General features: G+C 44.2%; 1 protein-coding gene across 1 annotated transcript; it reads left to right on the top strand.

The window, feature by feature from the left end:
• Positions 1-1,963: 1,963 nt before the first annotated feature.
• Positions 1,964-8,389, top strand: LOC104153184 (ly6/PLAUR domain-containing protein 2). Its single transcript, XM_009688945.2, has 3 exons — positions 1,964-2,047; positions 6,514-6,633; positions 7,551-8,389. The coding sequence occupies exons 1-3, from the start codon at positions 1,996-1,998 to the stop codon at positions 7,766-7,768; spliced, it is 390 nt and encodes a 129-aa protein (XP_009687240.1). The 5' UTR covers positions 1,964-1,995; the 3' UTR covers positions 7,769-8,389.
• The last annotated feature ends 6,767 nt before the right edge of the window (positions 8,390-15,156 follow it).

Raw genomic sequence — 15,156 nt, 5'->3', positions numbered from 1 at the left:
TCTTGTGGGCTGGTGAGGAAGGTTTATGTAGCACGAAGCTTTTTTGTCTCTTTAGTTAATGAACCCCCCCCCTCCAACACAATACACTGTAATTACCTACAAAAGAAGAAAAGGAGTTCAATGAAATGCTGTTAGGATGTACCTATTAGTTCTGTTATTTTTCTGGTGGCTTGCTAACACCGCAAAGCAATTGCATAAGGTGTGCATAAAAGAGGAAACATTTCATGTGACACTTACAGAAATGGATAAGATCAACTGAAATGACAGACAAGTGAAGTATGTTATCATCCCCCAAAACAAACCTCCAAACTGAAGGAGTTCAGCAGGGTGTCAGCATTATTAAGATCTTTCCATCTAAAAACCTATAAGGTAATGAAGATCACATTTCAGAAGTGCATGTGAAACCAATCATCTAGCACGCATTGTTCAAGGCCATTTAATACCAGAAAACCAGAAACTACACCCTTTTCTGTGTTTAGGCTTTTCCTAATAACAAAACAAACACAATCAGCATATTTGCCCTTTCTTAATAGGATTACAAAAATCTCTGCTGAATATGAAGGAGGTCAGGCAAAGAAAACACCAAAATGTCTTTCCCTGGATAATTAAGAGCTGGAAATAACCGTAGAACTTTCGTAGACAATATAATGACTATTATGGAGCCAACATGAAAGCAGTGGGTCCCAGCTTCTGAGAGTGTAGATCACCCAGAAGTGGTGTTAGTAAGTGAGGCTGGACGTATTAAAATTATGAGGTCGTGACCAGAGCTTTAGGTTATGACAGATGAGGACGGGTTCTTTATTTGAGAATAACAGAAGACCTTTTACTTTTGCTGTTTCAAGAATTTGAGTGATACTGACCCCGAACAAAGTTCATCCTGATGGTGGGACAGATAATAAAGGCCACAGGAATGTCTCTAAGAACATCTTAATTTCAGATTTCCCCTTTCTTTCCTTATTAAAAGTGGGGGCACCTGACATAATCACAGAAAGGTGCTTTTTTTTTCACTGGTTGCTGCAATCCCGCAGTAAAATATGTACGTTACTCTTTGCAGAAGATAAGATTAATTAGCACAGGGGGTGATGAGGCACAGGCAAAACAGGCAGATGTCTGGGACAGCAGAGTTTGGGGACAGGAAAGCCAAGGTGCTGGGTGAGCAAAGAAGTTGTGGGCTTGCCACCATGCTTGGTGAGGGTTGGCTCATTGCAGAGCTGAAGCGTCTTGCTTCTCCAAGCACCATCTTCCCTGAACTGCTCAGGGTGGTGAGCCTGAGAGATGCCCTTGGCCTGGTCTTCTCTGGCCTGGTACTGCTGCCTTTCCAGTGCACCCAGTTCTGTTCCCACCACCTGGGAGGAAGGAAGACAGGTTGCTCCCACCCCCTACACTTCCAAAACCTCATGCAAAGCTTGGGGAGAAGCACTGTAACACCAAAAAAAAACCAAGCATACCATTTCCACTGGGTAAAGGATTAGAAGTCAGTGTTTTCCTTCTCTTCCCAGTATGAAACTCTGGTCTCTGCTGAGGGTTAAACATGTAGAAGGGAAAAGCCCATGGGATTTAGCCCCTTGCTCCTCATAGTTACAGAAACTTCTTACCAAAATGAGCAGAAACCAACAATCTCTCTCTAACCACTACAAAAAAGAAGAAATATCAACAAGCTGCAAGGCAAGGCAGAAACAGTGGAATTATTTAATCCCATGGACTTGCACATCATGCCTAGGCACAAGGAACCTAGTTTAAACAACCTAAGCTATTGTCCATCATGCAAAACCTCATTTTCCTCTCCAAGGAACACGAAAAGAAACAAATGACAGGAGGTGGGGCCTGTTTTGTAGATCGTTAAGTCCATTTATAGCTCAATCAGACTTGTTTTTCCAGTAAAATTGGATCTTGGGTCCAAATCAGTATCTGGTAAGCCACCAGGAGGTGTGTTGATAAAGCCAGCAGTGAAGAGCAGCGACAGCCCAGTGAGCAGGCGACGAGGGTCTGTGCGAGATGAAGCTGTTTCTGGCCCTTCTGATGGCTGCTGTTGCTGGTGTGGAGTTCGGTAAGGTTCTACTCTGACTTATCCAAACTCCTGCAGGAGATGCAGGGTGATGGGATGGGCTGTGTCCTGTTCCCAGTGAAGTTCATGCCTTTCACTTTGAGCAATTTTAGGCAAAGATCTGTCTTTGGGATACTTCCAGCCTGTTGGATGTTAAGGATCATTGTCATATAGCTGGGATTATTACTTTAGGCTCTTTAGGAAGTGTTACAAGATGAAATGTGATTATATGGTATCATTTCTTTAATCCAAGCTCCAGCTCTCACTTTTTACATGTTTTCTTGCTTAATCTAACTCTCCTCTTTTGACTTTTTAACTTTCTGTTCTGCTTATGAGATGAAATGAGCTAGTCTGTTTAATGCATTGTCTGTAACGGCTCTCTCTAATTATATGTTGCATATATAATTTATTAAAGTTCAGCCATTAGAAGTGGGATAGAGGGACTGGGACACAAAGCTGGTGCCTCAGGTACTGCAGTGCTGATTTTTCCAGTCCATGGTGGTCTGAGTGGAGCGAAGGACAGTTTCAGCAGGGCACCTGTGAAAACACCGAGGGTGAAGTGTTTTGGAGGGTTTCCTCATTCGCAACTCTGGATTGGGTCTGCCTCCCCACATAGCAGCTATGTTTTCCTAGGAAATCCTCCAAAGCTCTCTTTTTTCTCCATCCCATTTGGTCCTCCCTGGCAGAATCCACTCTGCAAACACAGAGATTTTAACCTCAGAGGTGAAACTTGCTCTGGAGGAAGGAAAGCATGTAACCCCACTCACCAAAAACAATTATCTATCTTTTCTGGCTCCAGACCATCCAGCGTCCTACAGTATAGCAGCCTGTCAGAGGAATAATGCACTGTCCTATTCTCTGAGGGATCTTCAAGAAAACATGTAAGAAGTGAGAGTTGGAGCTTGAACTAAAGAAATGATACCATATAATCACATTTCATCTTTTTTACGTAATGCACTGCCTGTTCTATTATCTCTGAGATACATGGTAGTCCAAAGCCCCTGGGTGCTTGTGCTGTGCAAAGAGCAATGCGTGCCTCATGTGCTCACCAGAGCTGCTGCAGCAGAGATCAGTCATCCTCAGCCTCCAGAGCAGGAGATATTTTCTTTCATCATTGCATCTTATTTATTCTGGGGTGTTTGTTCTTTAATGGAGAACTGGAGAACTCATCTAACTGTTGTTCAGATGAGAACATTACTAATTAATAGAGGATGGCTTGGAAAGAAAGGGATTCTGTGACCAGGTCTCGCTAAGACAAGGGAAGAGTTCATCTGGAAGGAAGAACAGAGCAGGGCAGCAATGGGGTGGGACACAGATTTGGTCTAGGATTCACTCACAGGCTTAGCTTTGCCAACCTGTCTAACGAAAGCTTGACAAGCATTGGGCAGCTGGGGAGTAGAAGCTCCTGCGGTGGCCCAGTGCTGTTACATTTCTCTCTCATGCCCTGCCTTGCCTCCCTGTCCCGTTCAGATAGGCGCGGTCAGGAGAGATGCTTTGATTTGTCAGGCAAACGTTAGCAAAACTTGGAAAACGCAGGGTGGATTCTGCAGAGCAGAATTTTCTTTTACACAGCCTCACCTCTGCAAAGTGGAGATAAAACCATGACACATCCACAGTTCTTCCAAGCTTCCTCCTGGGCATGAGCAGAATCTGTGTAATTTTGGCATTTTCTAGAGGGACAGTCAGAGGCGATGGATGGAAGATCTGACAATATCCACATGAAGCTGGTAGATCTTCTCTAAGAAATTCTGGTTATTTATCACCCTTCTTGCTTTCAGCTCCCCCAAAAGGATGTGCTGTCACTAAATGTGCATGTCTGCTTGTCTATGTGTAAGTTCATAAGCTCTTAAAATGAGAAGGGACCGCTAAGTCTGCTATCTAACTGCCTTCACAAATAGGCCAGATAGATTTTCCAGAGCTTGCTTAAAACAAGGCTTTTAGATACCACGTCTTAAAATGTCCGTGTCACGGTGTCTTCTCCCTGCTCTCTGAGATGCCATGTGACCATTGCTGCTGGAGAGCAGCTTCACTTGTAAAAGTAAAGTTGTTCCGTTCCAGCTTATTGTGTTAAATGCTTCTCTATCTAACATCTTTTCTGTATCTAAAGAAAGATATACTTATGGCTACAGCTACTGTTAAAAGTATTTAGCGATATTTGAGCCTGTTAGTTGGAGTAAGGTCAATGAAAATATGTGGTTTACAAACATTGGGATCAATGCTTTATTAGTTTATGGTTCCTTTGTGCATGCTCTTTCATACTGACTTTGACTCCTCCAGTGTTGAATATCAAGAAATCTGAGAATAATGACAAAGTCTCCCCTTAAAGCTGTATTTAATAGCTGTCTGGTGTAGAATGAAATTGTAAATAAAACAGCAGACCACAGTGAGGGAAGTAGAATAATCAGGCAAGCTTTGAATAAAGGCAGAATTGCTGGGTCTGTTTATATAAGGACTCTTTCTAATTGGGATGAAGTTTGCAGGTGGTGTCTACAAAAGGTGGATTGCTTGGCTCTGCCTGCTGTGATAACACCCTACTTTAGGTGTGCTGAGATAGGATGAATTTTTGGTGGGGTTTAAAGTGATGTCATCAGGGCTGTCGCACAGATGGAATGAGAAGAATTTTTCAGACGGGACCATATGTAACAAAGGAGGGGCTGCCAGCCTGTGATGGTACCAAAATGCCTCGTTATGTCTGCAGTGCCTGACACTTAGGTGTCTGGTCAGGGCTGGAATTGAGGACCTAGATTGAATGTTGGGTTCCTCAGTAAGAGGAGTGTGGAGAGCAAAGTGCTCCAGAAAGTTTGTCCAAAAATGGCTTGTGCTGGCTGGGAACCTTTGACCTGGGTGATAAGAAATACCAATCACTGCTTTGGCTTGAGATCCTTACCCTGGAGCAATCTTGGAAGGTCAAGAGTGCTCTGGAACTACTGGCTGCACCACAAGGCTCTGGGGTCTTCGGTGTCTCTCTCTCAAATCTCTCCATCCCAAAAGCTTTAGGCACCGAGGGACTCAAGCTGAGGTTGTTCTGTGCATCTAGGAGCCAATTGGCACCTGCAGCCTTGCAGGGGCCTTTGCAGCACAGCTGGGAGGTGATAAAGGGCATCTAGGAGCTGACGAGGGATAAGGCAGGGTGAGCTACCTTGGACTGGATTTTGGGACTTGGGCACCAAACTCTCTTTTTCTGGCCTCTTTCTAGAGCACAGCAGCCCTGTGTCTCCCCACGTGGTCTATTATCATGCCCATAATTTTCTTTTTTAAATAAAGTTTTGCATATTCTTGTCATGAAACCAGTATCTCAGCACAGGGGAAGTGGTTGTGCTTTATTTGCTCTCATGGCTCAGCAAATTTGATGGAGACAGTTCCTTCTCTCTGGGCTGACCTCCTGCCTGACAGCTCCTCGCCTTGGAAACGGGCTGGTGGTGTAGTCAGCAGATACTGCTGTCCTTGCTGCAACTGACGTTCAAGACTGATTTCCCTGTGCATCCGAATCACTTTCCAATGCTCTGTGAACACAAAGGCAAGGAGGAAAGCAGTTGCAGATTAAAACAGAGTTAGGGTAAACCAGCTACAAGTGTGTTTACTTTCCTATGGGAATAAGGCAGATATAAGGAACGTAGGGGTGTGGTGGTTTGGCAATCAGAATGTTTAGACACTTGGCATAAACATATGAAACAGGGCCTATTAGCTAATTACAGTAATGATTAAAAGAAAAACATCTTGCAAATTGCACAATTGAAGAATTGGACTTCTCCTCGGTCCCTGCATGTCTTAGCCGGTTGCTGGCACCTGGGCCTAGATCTTCAAAGAGTTCAAGCACTGAAATGTTGCATTTTGCAATGCCCATCTGCTGGCATCCAGCCACCCCGCAGAATAGTCAGCTATGTCTTAGGCAACCCATTTGCTCCCATGGTGATAAGGGAGAAGCAGGTGGGTCAAGCAGCTAATTTTTGTGAATTTGGAATTGAATTGTTGTTTTTTCATCATCATCATCATTTTTGTTATTTAGAGTTGGAATGCCCCACCACATTCAGCATAAAATTTGCTGCATGTTCCAGATTGCATAACCAAAAATTAAGTAAAATCTCTTAAACCCTTTTTTCCAGACTACTTAAAATCTATCAGCAAAAAATATCAAATCTATCAAAACCACTGACAACAAAGTAAGAACAGAAGGAGCATCTTTTTGCCCCAAACATTCAGCAGTTGATGAGACTTTCCTGTATTTTGGGGCCCCTTGCTTTTGACTCTGCCATGCCTGACTTGTTGTGGGGGGAGCTGAAACCACATCGAAGGCTGTGCTTTGACCACCACACTACGGTATTTCTCATTTGCCTTAGCTCAAATACCTTCTGCTATTCCACCTCTGTTCTCCGTACGAGTATTTTTGCGAGATACCTTTCCCGGAGGCACCTGGCAGGGCATTAACAGCACCAACACTCATGCCAACCCCTTGTTGCTCCTCTTTGCAGCCAAAGCCTTGAAATGCTACACCTGCTATGAACCTACCAGCAGTGGCAAGTGCCTAAAGGTCCAAAACTGCGCTAAGAATGAAACCATGTGCAAGACAACCATGTATTCCCTGGAGGAAGGTAAGGAGGAGACTCCCAGAGGAAGAATCTGCTCAAATTTATGGCAGGTCAGGAAAATCCTTCGAGATCTCATACCAGGAGAAGAGTGGGGGAACAAGACAGCCACTGACAACTTTCCATGCTGCAAAGGCTAGGAGGAGTCTAGTCCCCTAGTCTTGCCTTTGTTTGCAGCCCAGTTTAACTTAAGCTTGGGAGGTAATTTTATCCCATTACTCTGGTTGCAAAAGGGGAGCATAACACTCTTTATTTATATTTGTAATATGAGCTGGTGTCTGCCCAGTGAAGACTGCTGGCATGGTGAGCAGTGCGTTTCCTCATATAAAAAATGTAAGCCTGGAAGAGAGCTCTGGAGGGGCAGAGAGGAGTCCCCTGCTGTCATTGAAAGCAGCTTTAAGAGGAGTGAGCACTTAGTGAATGCAGGCTAATAGCCACCACTCAGCACTGAGTGTGTTTAGAGAAAACATGTTGGCATGATTATATTTTGATGTTCAGGTAGCTTTTTCAGCTTGAATCACGCAGCTAGAGAGTTCTGGCTCTCCGGACCATTTATATGACTCACACAACGCATATGCATTTGACAGTGTTCTTCTGGCTCCAAAACTGTTTATGAAAGCTAGGTGGAGAAGAGAGACCAGCAGAGATGATCAGACCTCAGTATGCAGGAAAGGCCAACTTCCAATCGGCTGGAAGCAAAGCAGAAATGCCCTTGAGTTCTCTGGAGCTCTCAGGAATACTTTGTCAGTCTGATTAGTGACATAGAAGTCATAATCTGCCAAAAACAAGAGACATTGTGTATGAACTGGACATATGGCCTTAGTGTTGAGGGTAGCTAGTGATTCCTCTATGGATAAGGAGCTTTTCTCCTCTGTTCCTCCTATTCCTAATTGTTCCTTCTGTCTCACTTTGCAATGTTGTAGTGTATCCCTTCGTGGGAGTCTCGACTGTCACCAGGATGTGTGCTTCCATCTGCATCCCATCTGACGTGGATGGGATCGGCATGACACGTCCTGTCTCCTGCTGTTATTCTGACTTGTGCAACAGCAACATTGATGGTGCAGCCAGTTTGAGGATTGGCTTTGCACCGGTTGGGCTGCTGGCAACTTCCCTTTGCATCCTTTCCTGGACTAGACTGTGAGGACGTGTAGGGGAGGTGTTTCCTACTGAAGAACCCACCTAAGAGGAGAAATAACCCCTGCCAGCCCAGCTTTCCATTTGGGTGCCTCATGGACAACCTTCAAGGACTCTCAGAAATTGCTTTTTGAGCACCTGCCCTCCTGCCATGACCAAGAGAGAAGCAAAGCTCAAGAAGTTCTGACTAATCTTTGGGATGACTTGCCCACAGCTCCCACAAAACATACACTGCAGTTCCTTTGCTGTGCTGGCCTGGCTGGTTTTGAACTTAAAATTCTGCTGTAGAGGGCATATTTAAAGTAAAAATCCTAGAGCTAAGAGCCTTCCACCCCACCTTAGGCCATTTTTTCCCCTAGTTGTTGGCCAACAGAATAGCTGAATTGACCAGTCTTCTCAGATGAAATTCATTTTTATGTGACGGGTCCTCTCTATGCCACAGTATTGTGTTGGGCCTTTGCTCTGTCTAAATTTCCCTCTTAGTGCATAATAAGTTAAGGTGACACTTCTCTGCTTCCAAAATATGAGGAAGGAGACTAAACTTCCCATGCCAGTGATTTGATCCAAGGAGGCTGAAATCTCTTTTGTTTTCTGTACCCTTTTGAGCCTAATAAAAACAATATTGAATTAAGTCTGTAGTGATTGCTAAATTTATTTACAATGTGCCTGTCCTATGATGAAAACTATGACATTTTATTTTATTTTATTTTATTTTAATTATTTATTTTCAAACTCCAGCTCTACCTTTCAATATCTGTTACTCGGTGGGGTTCAGGTAGGCTCCGTGGTCAGTCTTGCAGCAGAAGTGTAAGACAGTCCCTATTATCCTCCACTGCCAGTGTGAGCAATCACACCAGAGCGTTTCATGACAATGCTGGAGAAGGTTTGCTGTGAGACCGTGCACTGGATCACAGAACTGCTGTCCATGATATGCAGTCCTGCGTTCTGCCACTGGGCAGTTCTTCATGTTCCCACAATCCCCTTTTCAAGATTTACCGGCAAAAATGTCCTCCTCAACTGTCACTCTCCTTATGATCTTTCAAATCACCAATGAAGATGGGATTTTAGGTCTTCCATGTAGCATCTGCGTTGGAGCAGGTTTCCAGGAGAGGTGGTGCAGTTTTTATCCTTGGAGGTTTTCAAGACCTGGATGAAACCCTAAGCAACCTGAGCTGATCTCCGAGCTAACCTTGCTTTGAGCAGGAGGTTGGACTGGAGACCTTCTGATGTCGCCTCCGATCTGAATCATCCTGTGATGATTCACACCCTTTGATGTGAATTTGCACACATTGAGGTCACCAGAGCACAATCACCATTATTCCAGGTACTCTGCAAAGTCTAGAGCACTTTTCTGCAGTGATTTGTACCTGTCTACCTGTCCCACATTTCTTCCCATGACCAGACTGAGAGCAAGTTTGGATAACCTGCAATTCTGGGGCTATACATAGCTTCCGAGTGGCTCAGTTGTGGTTCCTTTTCTGGAACTACTTTGTATAAATAACCAAGGTGCTGCACTAGCATAGAGGTGACTGGATGAGCCAAATCTCTGGTTGTGGGAAGACTATGAAACCAGTTACAGGCTTGCACTCCCCGATAGTGTTTGCTTCACTGTGTCCTCCGCCTGTGAGCCATGCCCAGAGCTTCGTTCCTAGAGATGTGTGATATGATTGCGGCTTTCTGCTGTGCAAAGACGGTAGATGGGGGTTCTCCCTTTCTATCTATCAGCTCTGGTAATCAGCAGTCTCAGGCTTTGCTGGCTCAGGGGCTGCATCAGGAAGGAGCACGGCATGTGGTAGCCAGCAGTGAACCACCATCAATATGTCTTGTTCCATGTTGAGTTTATTTAGACTCCCAGCCTTGACAGCACCCTGTTAGCATTAGTGCCACCACTTCTTTAAGGGTAATTTGTAAAATGACTTCTTTCTTCTTTTGTTCTTCTTTTATTTTTATTTTTATTTTTATTTTTCTCTGCCTCAGAATTGCATTCATTCCCCTCGTTCGGGCAGCATGAGCAGCAGTGAGATTGCTTTGTTTGTCTTTTCTGCATCATGTATGTTATACAGCCCTCTGCTCCATGCTCTGCCTGTTAGCTCTTCTTCAAGCTGAAGAGCCCTTGTCTAAATCCACTTTTCACTCGTGAATGCATTTTATGCCCTTGCTGAAGTAAATCTGTACCCCAGGTGCTTGGGTACAGCAGAGGACTGCTTTTTACCACATCACTGAACTAAGTGCCCCAGGGCACTTTGCGAAGGCAGTAATGCCTGATACGTTTCTTCTACAGTCTGAAGAAATTGAGATGTGCCGGAAAGGAAAGCTAGAGCCCAGATATACGGATAAATATTTCATCATCTTTGTTCCTTGTGAAGAACCCTATTTTATGTTCTCTCTCCAAGCAAAGCACAGGAAAGCCCACGTTTATTTCACGTTCCTACAAAAGGGTAGGTTTATTAGGACATAGTCAGAACATCTAGTTCCTGCCTGACTTGTTAGGGCCAGGAAGACTATTAGACGTTTCCCATTCACTGGCCACAGGCATATCTATCTCAGCACTTCTGCACATGATGTCAATGAGTATGTGCTAGTATAACTCGAAGATAACCTGCCCCCTTTCTTTGTTTTCCACTGCACAGCACTGCTCTTTCTCGGAAATGAGCTATTGTGCTCACACTATCATCTTGTCCGTATCCTGTGCTGGTTGATAAGCAATGAAGCAATGCCCCAGAACATTGCAAAACTTCACTTCAAGGGCTGTTTAAAACAAATACATCAGGAGCCAGATTATTGTATTATGTTGCCATCTCAGTGTACACCACTAAAAATACCACTGCAGTCATGGGCACTGGAAGCATGACTCATGGACACAAGATACTGAAAATGCTTGAAACCAAGCCACTGCTGGGCTTGGGAAGGTGAACTGAGGAACCAGTACTTCACATTTAGCTGCAAAAACTAAAGTTATGTTGCTAGAAAGCTGCACAGAAAAAAACATTGGCTCCCAGTTGAAAGAGATGAAGATATTGCCCTGTAGCCCAGGGAATACATTACTGCCATTGCTAGTAGTAGGCCACAGTCTTTTTACTGAGTCTGCAAGGCCTCAGGGCTGAGGCTCGGCAGGTTTGCTTTGTCTGAACTTGTCTTTACCTGCCCAGAGCTTTTTTTTAACTTTGTTTATCTGTAATAGCATATTTTTTTTTATAATTGACTAGGTGGCTATGGCTAATTTGTTTTATTTTTGTTTATCTGGGTCTGGTACAACCATAGTTTTACATAGATAGCAGTAACCAGCGGTTATTGTATGTAGAATGAGATATTTACGACTTTAACAAAGTAGACAACGCAGGATGCTGCATAGAGGAGTCCTGGCACGGGAAGATAAGAGATGGGGCGCAGGCTTGGCACTGGAGACGCCATGGATTTAAACAATTCAGCAACGGTCATTCGAAAAAAAATGCAGACCAGGAGCTGAGCAAAACTGGCTTTCTGGATAACAAAAAGAACCAAGAACTTGCATAAAATGCGGCATACCTAGTAAATTCAGATGTAGGGTGGACTTGTGGACCAACGAAGAAAGAGCAAGCTGTAAAAGTGTTTCAGCACACAAAATCAAAATAACCCCCAGGTGGATCCTAGACTGAGGAAGAAGACTGCCTCTCTACCAGCATCATGCTCCTCCCAGTGGAGGGCTTGAGATGATGGTGAGTCACTCACTGCACCCCCATAGGACGAGAGCCACCACATTAGGACCCCACAGGGTAGTGGAAGAGCGAGCACCAGGAAAAGGGCTCAAAACTCGGAAGTATGAGTATAATAATTTAAACTGCATTGTTATTATTGAAACTTTTTCTGTAATAATACTTTTTTTTCCTTTTTTTTTTCTCTAGGAATTAGAATTTTACTACTACTGATTCTTTGATTAGACTGTTAAGATTTCAATCAAGTCTTGCTTTTGAGTAGGAGATGTGTTTCCCTTTTGCCCATAACAAGGTTTTGAGCGTAACAAAAATACAGAGATTCCCAGTAGGGTATGGAGAGATGGCTAGGTGTACCGATATTTAGGTAGGTCTCGTTTCCAGTGCTGCCGTCTTGCCTGTAGCACACACTAATATCTCCACAGGAGAAGGTCAGTCTAGCTCCTTACACTGAAGGTATTCTTTGCTGAGAAACTCAAAGTCAGGGGACAACCTGTTCTGGGAAGCAGCAGTTTTGAAAATGACTGGGCCTTTGCGGACATCTGAACACAAGTTCCTAGGAAGACACTGAAGGTCCTTGGATTATTGCAGTAAGTGTTTTCAACAGGACACAATAATGCAAGGAGGACAAGGTTATGCCACCTCTCTACTCTAGACGAGTGAGGCTGGTTTCCTGTGGCAGGACATGGCGGAGAGGAACAGCGAGCCAATCTGCTGCTGCTTTTTTTCTTTTGTGCCATACCACTGCTTGCAGATATTCATGCTATGAGTTCAGGGATCAGCAGTGAAAGTACTTCCATGAAGAAAGGAAATCTGATATCATGAGACTCTCCAGTCTAACATAATGGCATAACAAGATGCTGCAAGTTGTAGCCAGACAAATTCAGTCCGGAAATAAGATACACATTTTTAACCTCAGAGGTCATTCATAGGAAGAGTTTACCAAGTGTCCCCATGGATTCTCTGTCGGTGGAAATGTTTTTTATAGAGAATGGTCTAATCGAGGATGGGGTACATCTACAATGTAGACATCTATACCCGAGCTGTTCCTCCTGGCTCCCCTGAGAATCAGTGGAAAGACAGAGGGACTTCCAGGAAGCTATTAATTTGTCCTGTTGCTAACATCTACTCCACAATCGAGTAGGCTGGAAAGGGTTATTTATTACTGGTGGCTGTACAAGAAGCTTGAGTGAATAGCTCTGGTGGAGAATCCCACGTTAAAAACATCCACGGTATGATGCGGTGGGCCCCACCACCGACGTCTTTTCTGACAGATCTTCAGTTCAAAGAAGAATAAACTCTTGAGGTCTATGCTATAATGAAGATCAGCTTAGACCAGAAAGTGTGGGAAAGGGAAGTGTTGCTTGACTTAAATCTCCCAAGCTCTTGCGAGAAATGATGGGGAAGACAGACACTATTTCAGAGGTTGCAGAGCAACTTTGTCCCTTCATTTACTAGAAAGGGAGCTGAGGGAGACTCTTCCGAAGGGCGTTTTAGCTAAGTGCCTTCAGTTTGGCAGTGAGATAAATCTGGACTGAGATCACTCCCATTCCTGTACTCCTCTTCATTATACTGTGTTCCTAGCAACGAACCTGGACCTTCAGGGGCTCTCACACGGCCCAGATGTGGTCATTTCCTTACTCTTTTGTGACCATATCTGAAGCCCTGTAATGTCAATGGGAAAATTTATATTCTGTTTGGCAGCTTTGGGTGCGATTTACTGGAGAAGCCTTAAGTGCTGTGCAGTGCAGTTCCTTCTTGGGAAGTTTCCTTGGGCAGTTGGTCAAAAGCATTCGTTGCTCTTGGGTTGCATACTTGGGTGATGGGCAACTTCCTCTGAACTGTAATGATACCAGGCCATTACTTCTATCAATATTCTCTTTATTGCAAGAAGTAATTGCAGCAGGGTAGCTCACACCTTAGTAACAGTGTGGTCCATCCCCATCAGAGCTTTATAACCCTTAGTAAAGTCTTTCTGAGTCTTGTTTTCCTCATGAGCTCAGTGTGGATGGTGCATGTATGAGTACCAAGCCTGGCATCACGACATACCAGAACAGGAGGTGAGGATTTCTTTAGCTACCCCAAAGCTCCAGAGACAGGCATGTGGCAAACTGGGCTCAGTGCAAAAGGTGGCACCTGGGAGAAAGTCAACATGTCCCAGCACCCTGACTGTCCTGTGGTTTCATTTGTGAGGCAAATGGTGAGAATTCATTGTGCAGCTGTGTGCTTCAGCCCTCCCTTTTATGAGGTAAGATTTTCTGAGATCCTCATCAGCTAAAAAACATTAGACATTAGACACAGCTGATTGCAGCCCCTTCTCAGCGCTCATGCTCCTCGACTTTAATTTGTGCATCTATGAAGCTGTCATCACTTTGACAAGCCACAAGCGGAAGAGGCTTATCTTCCTCTCCCTTCATTTGCCATGGATGCTTCACCTCTTTGATCTCTGACCAGTTTGTCAACATATTTTCTGTATTTCAGCTATTATGGCAGGGATCACAGCTCCTGGATGAGATCTAGTCTGAAAAGCATAAAATCTGTTTTGGTGAGACACTGTGTCCCACAGCTGCATGCAAACCCAAAAACAGAGCCTAGACCTCTAGGCTAGAAACTAAAGGGTAGTGCTCTCTGGTCCCTAACTCAAACCTGAGCCTCTCTTGAGAGGAGCAAGTAGCATAGTGCGCAGAACTAGTTAATATAGCTCTACTCCCACAAGCCAACTGTAAAAGCTGGGTACTCCCAGGCTGCTCCTGCAAATGCCATCTCTATGCATAAATCACCCAAAGGAAGACCCAACAGATCCTTTTTCTTATTTTACAAACTCCTATTTAAAATGTCGTTTCCTTCTCATGCAGATCCAACTGTTTTTTCTGGTTCCTTTCACTCTCAGAGCGTGTTTGAGGCTTATGGTTTCCCTGAAGCTTTGTATTTGTTTAAGAATGAGTCCTTTGGTCACTTATGGCCTCTGTTCATAAGCTCTCCTAATATCTCGTGTTTGCTACCTCTTATCCTATTCCTGTGCACCTTCAAGAAGAATCCAGTTCTGTCTTCTCTATACCCTCCCATCAGGTAATTTTAGACTAGTTGTGGTGATGAGGTCTTGCCTTCACCTTCTCTTCTCCGGAGTGAAGAAACCCAGTTCACGCAGCCGCTCCTCGAACCTCCTGAGCTCCAGGCCCCTGAACACCTTTGCAGGACTCGCTCTGGTATTTCGACATCTTTCTGGTCCAAAGTAGAGGTATTTGTTCTGATTTTCTTAATATTGCAGTTCCTGTAGTCATAGCCAAAAATCTAGCTGATATTTTTCCCTTGTTTTATTTTCTTTCTCTCTCCTTTGAGCCCGGCTTTGAAGACAGGAGAGTACATGAGCATGCACCACATCATCTCCCTATCACAGCATTCATCCCTGTCATCCAGCAGTGCCTAACTTGAGCCAAACATGATGAACTGTGATTAATACCATTTCTAGGAGTACCATGAAATCCAGAGGCAGCAACATAACCCACGTGAGCTAATACTGCAGCAAATACGCTTTTTGATTTCCCAAACCACTAGGTGCTTAAACTGGAAAGAAATTTTATCAGGGCAGGAATGTAATAACATGCACTTTGCAGTGATGGGGTAGATTCACCCAAAATCAGACAATAGCAATAGTAGCCTGCTTGCTTACATGCCACTGCTTCATGCTCCTGTATGATTTTTCCTG

Source organism: Struthio camelus, chromosome 2, assembly GCF_040807025.1.
Source record: "Struthio camelus isolate bStrCam1 chromosome 2, bStrCam1.hap1, whole genome shotgun sequence".
Taxonomy (NCBI): domain Eukaryota; kingdom Metazoa; phylum Chordata; class Aves; order Struthioniformes; family Struthionidae; genus Struthio; species Struthio camelus.
Note: the sequence above shows the minus strand (reverse complement) of the source record. Positions and strands in the feature narration are given on the sequence as shown.

Excerpts from the sequence above, each read along its gene's own strand:
- LOC104153184 (XM_009688945.2), top strand. The coding sequence starts at position 1,996 with ATGAAGCTGTTTCTGGCCCTTCTGATGGCTGCTGTTGCTGGTGTGGAG. Across the intron at positions 2,048-6,513 it reads TGTTGCTGGTGTGGAGTTCG|CCAAAGCCTTGAAATGCTAC; the intron begins GTAAGGTTCTAC and ends TCCTCTTTGCAG. Across the intron at positions 6,634-7,550 it reads CATGTATTCCCTGGAGGAAG|TGTATCCCTTCGTGGGAGTC; the intron begins GTAAGGAGGAGA and ends GCAATGTTGTAG.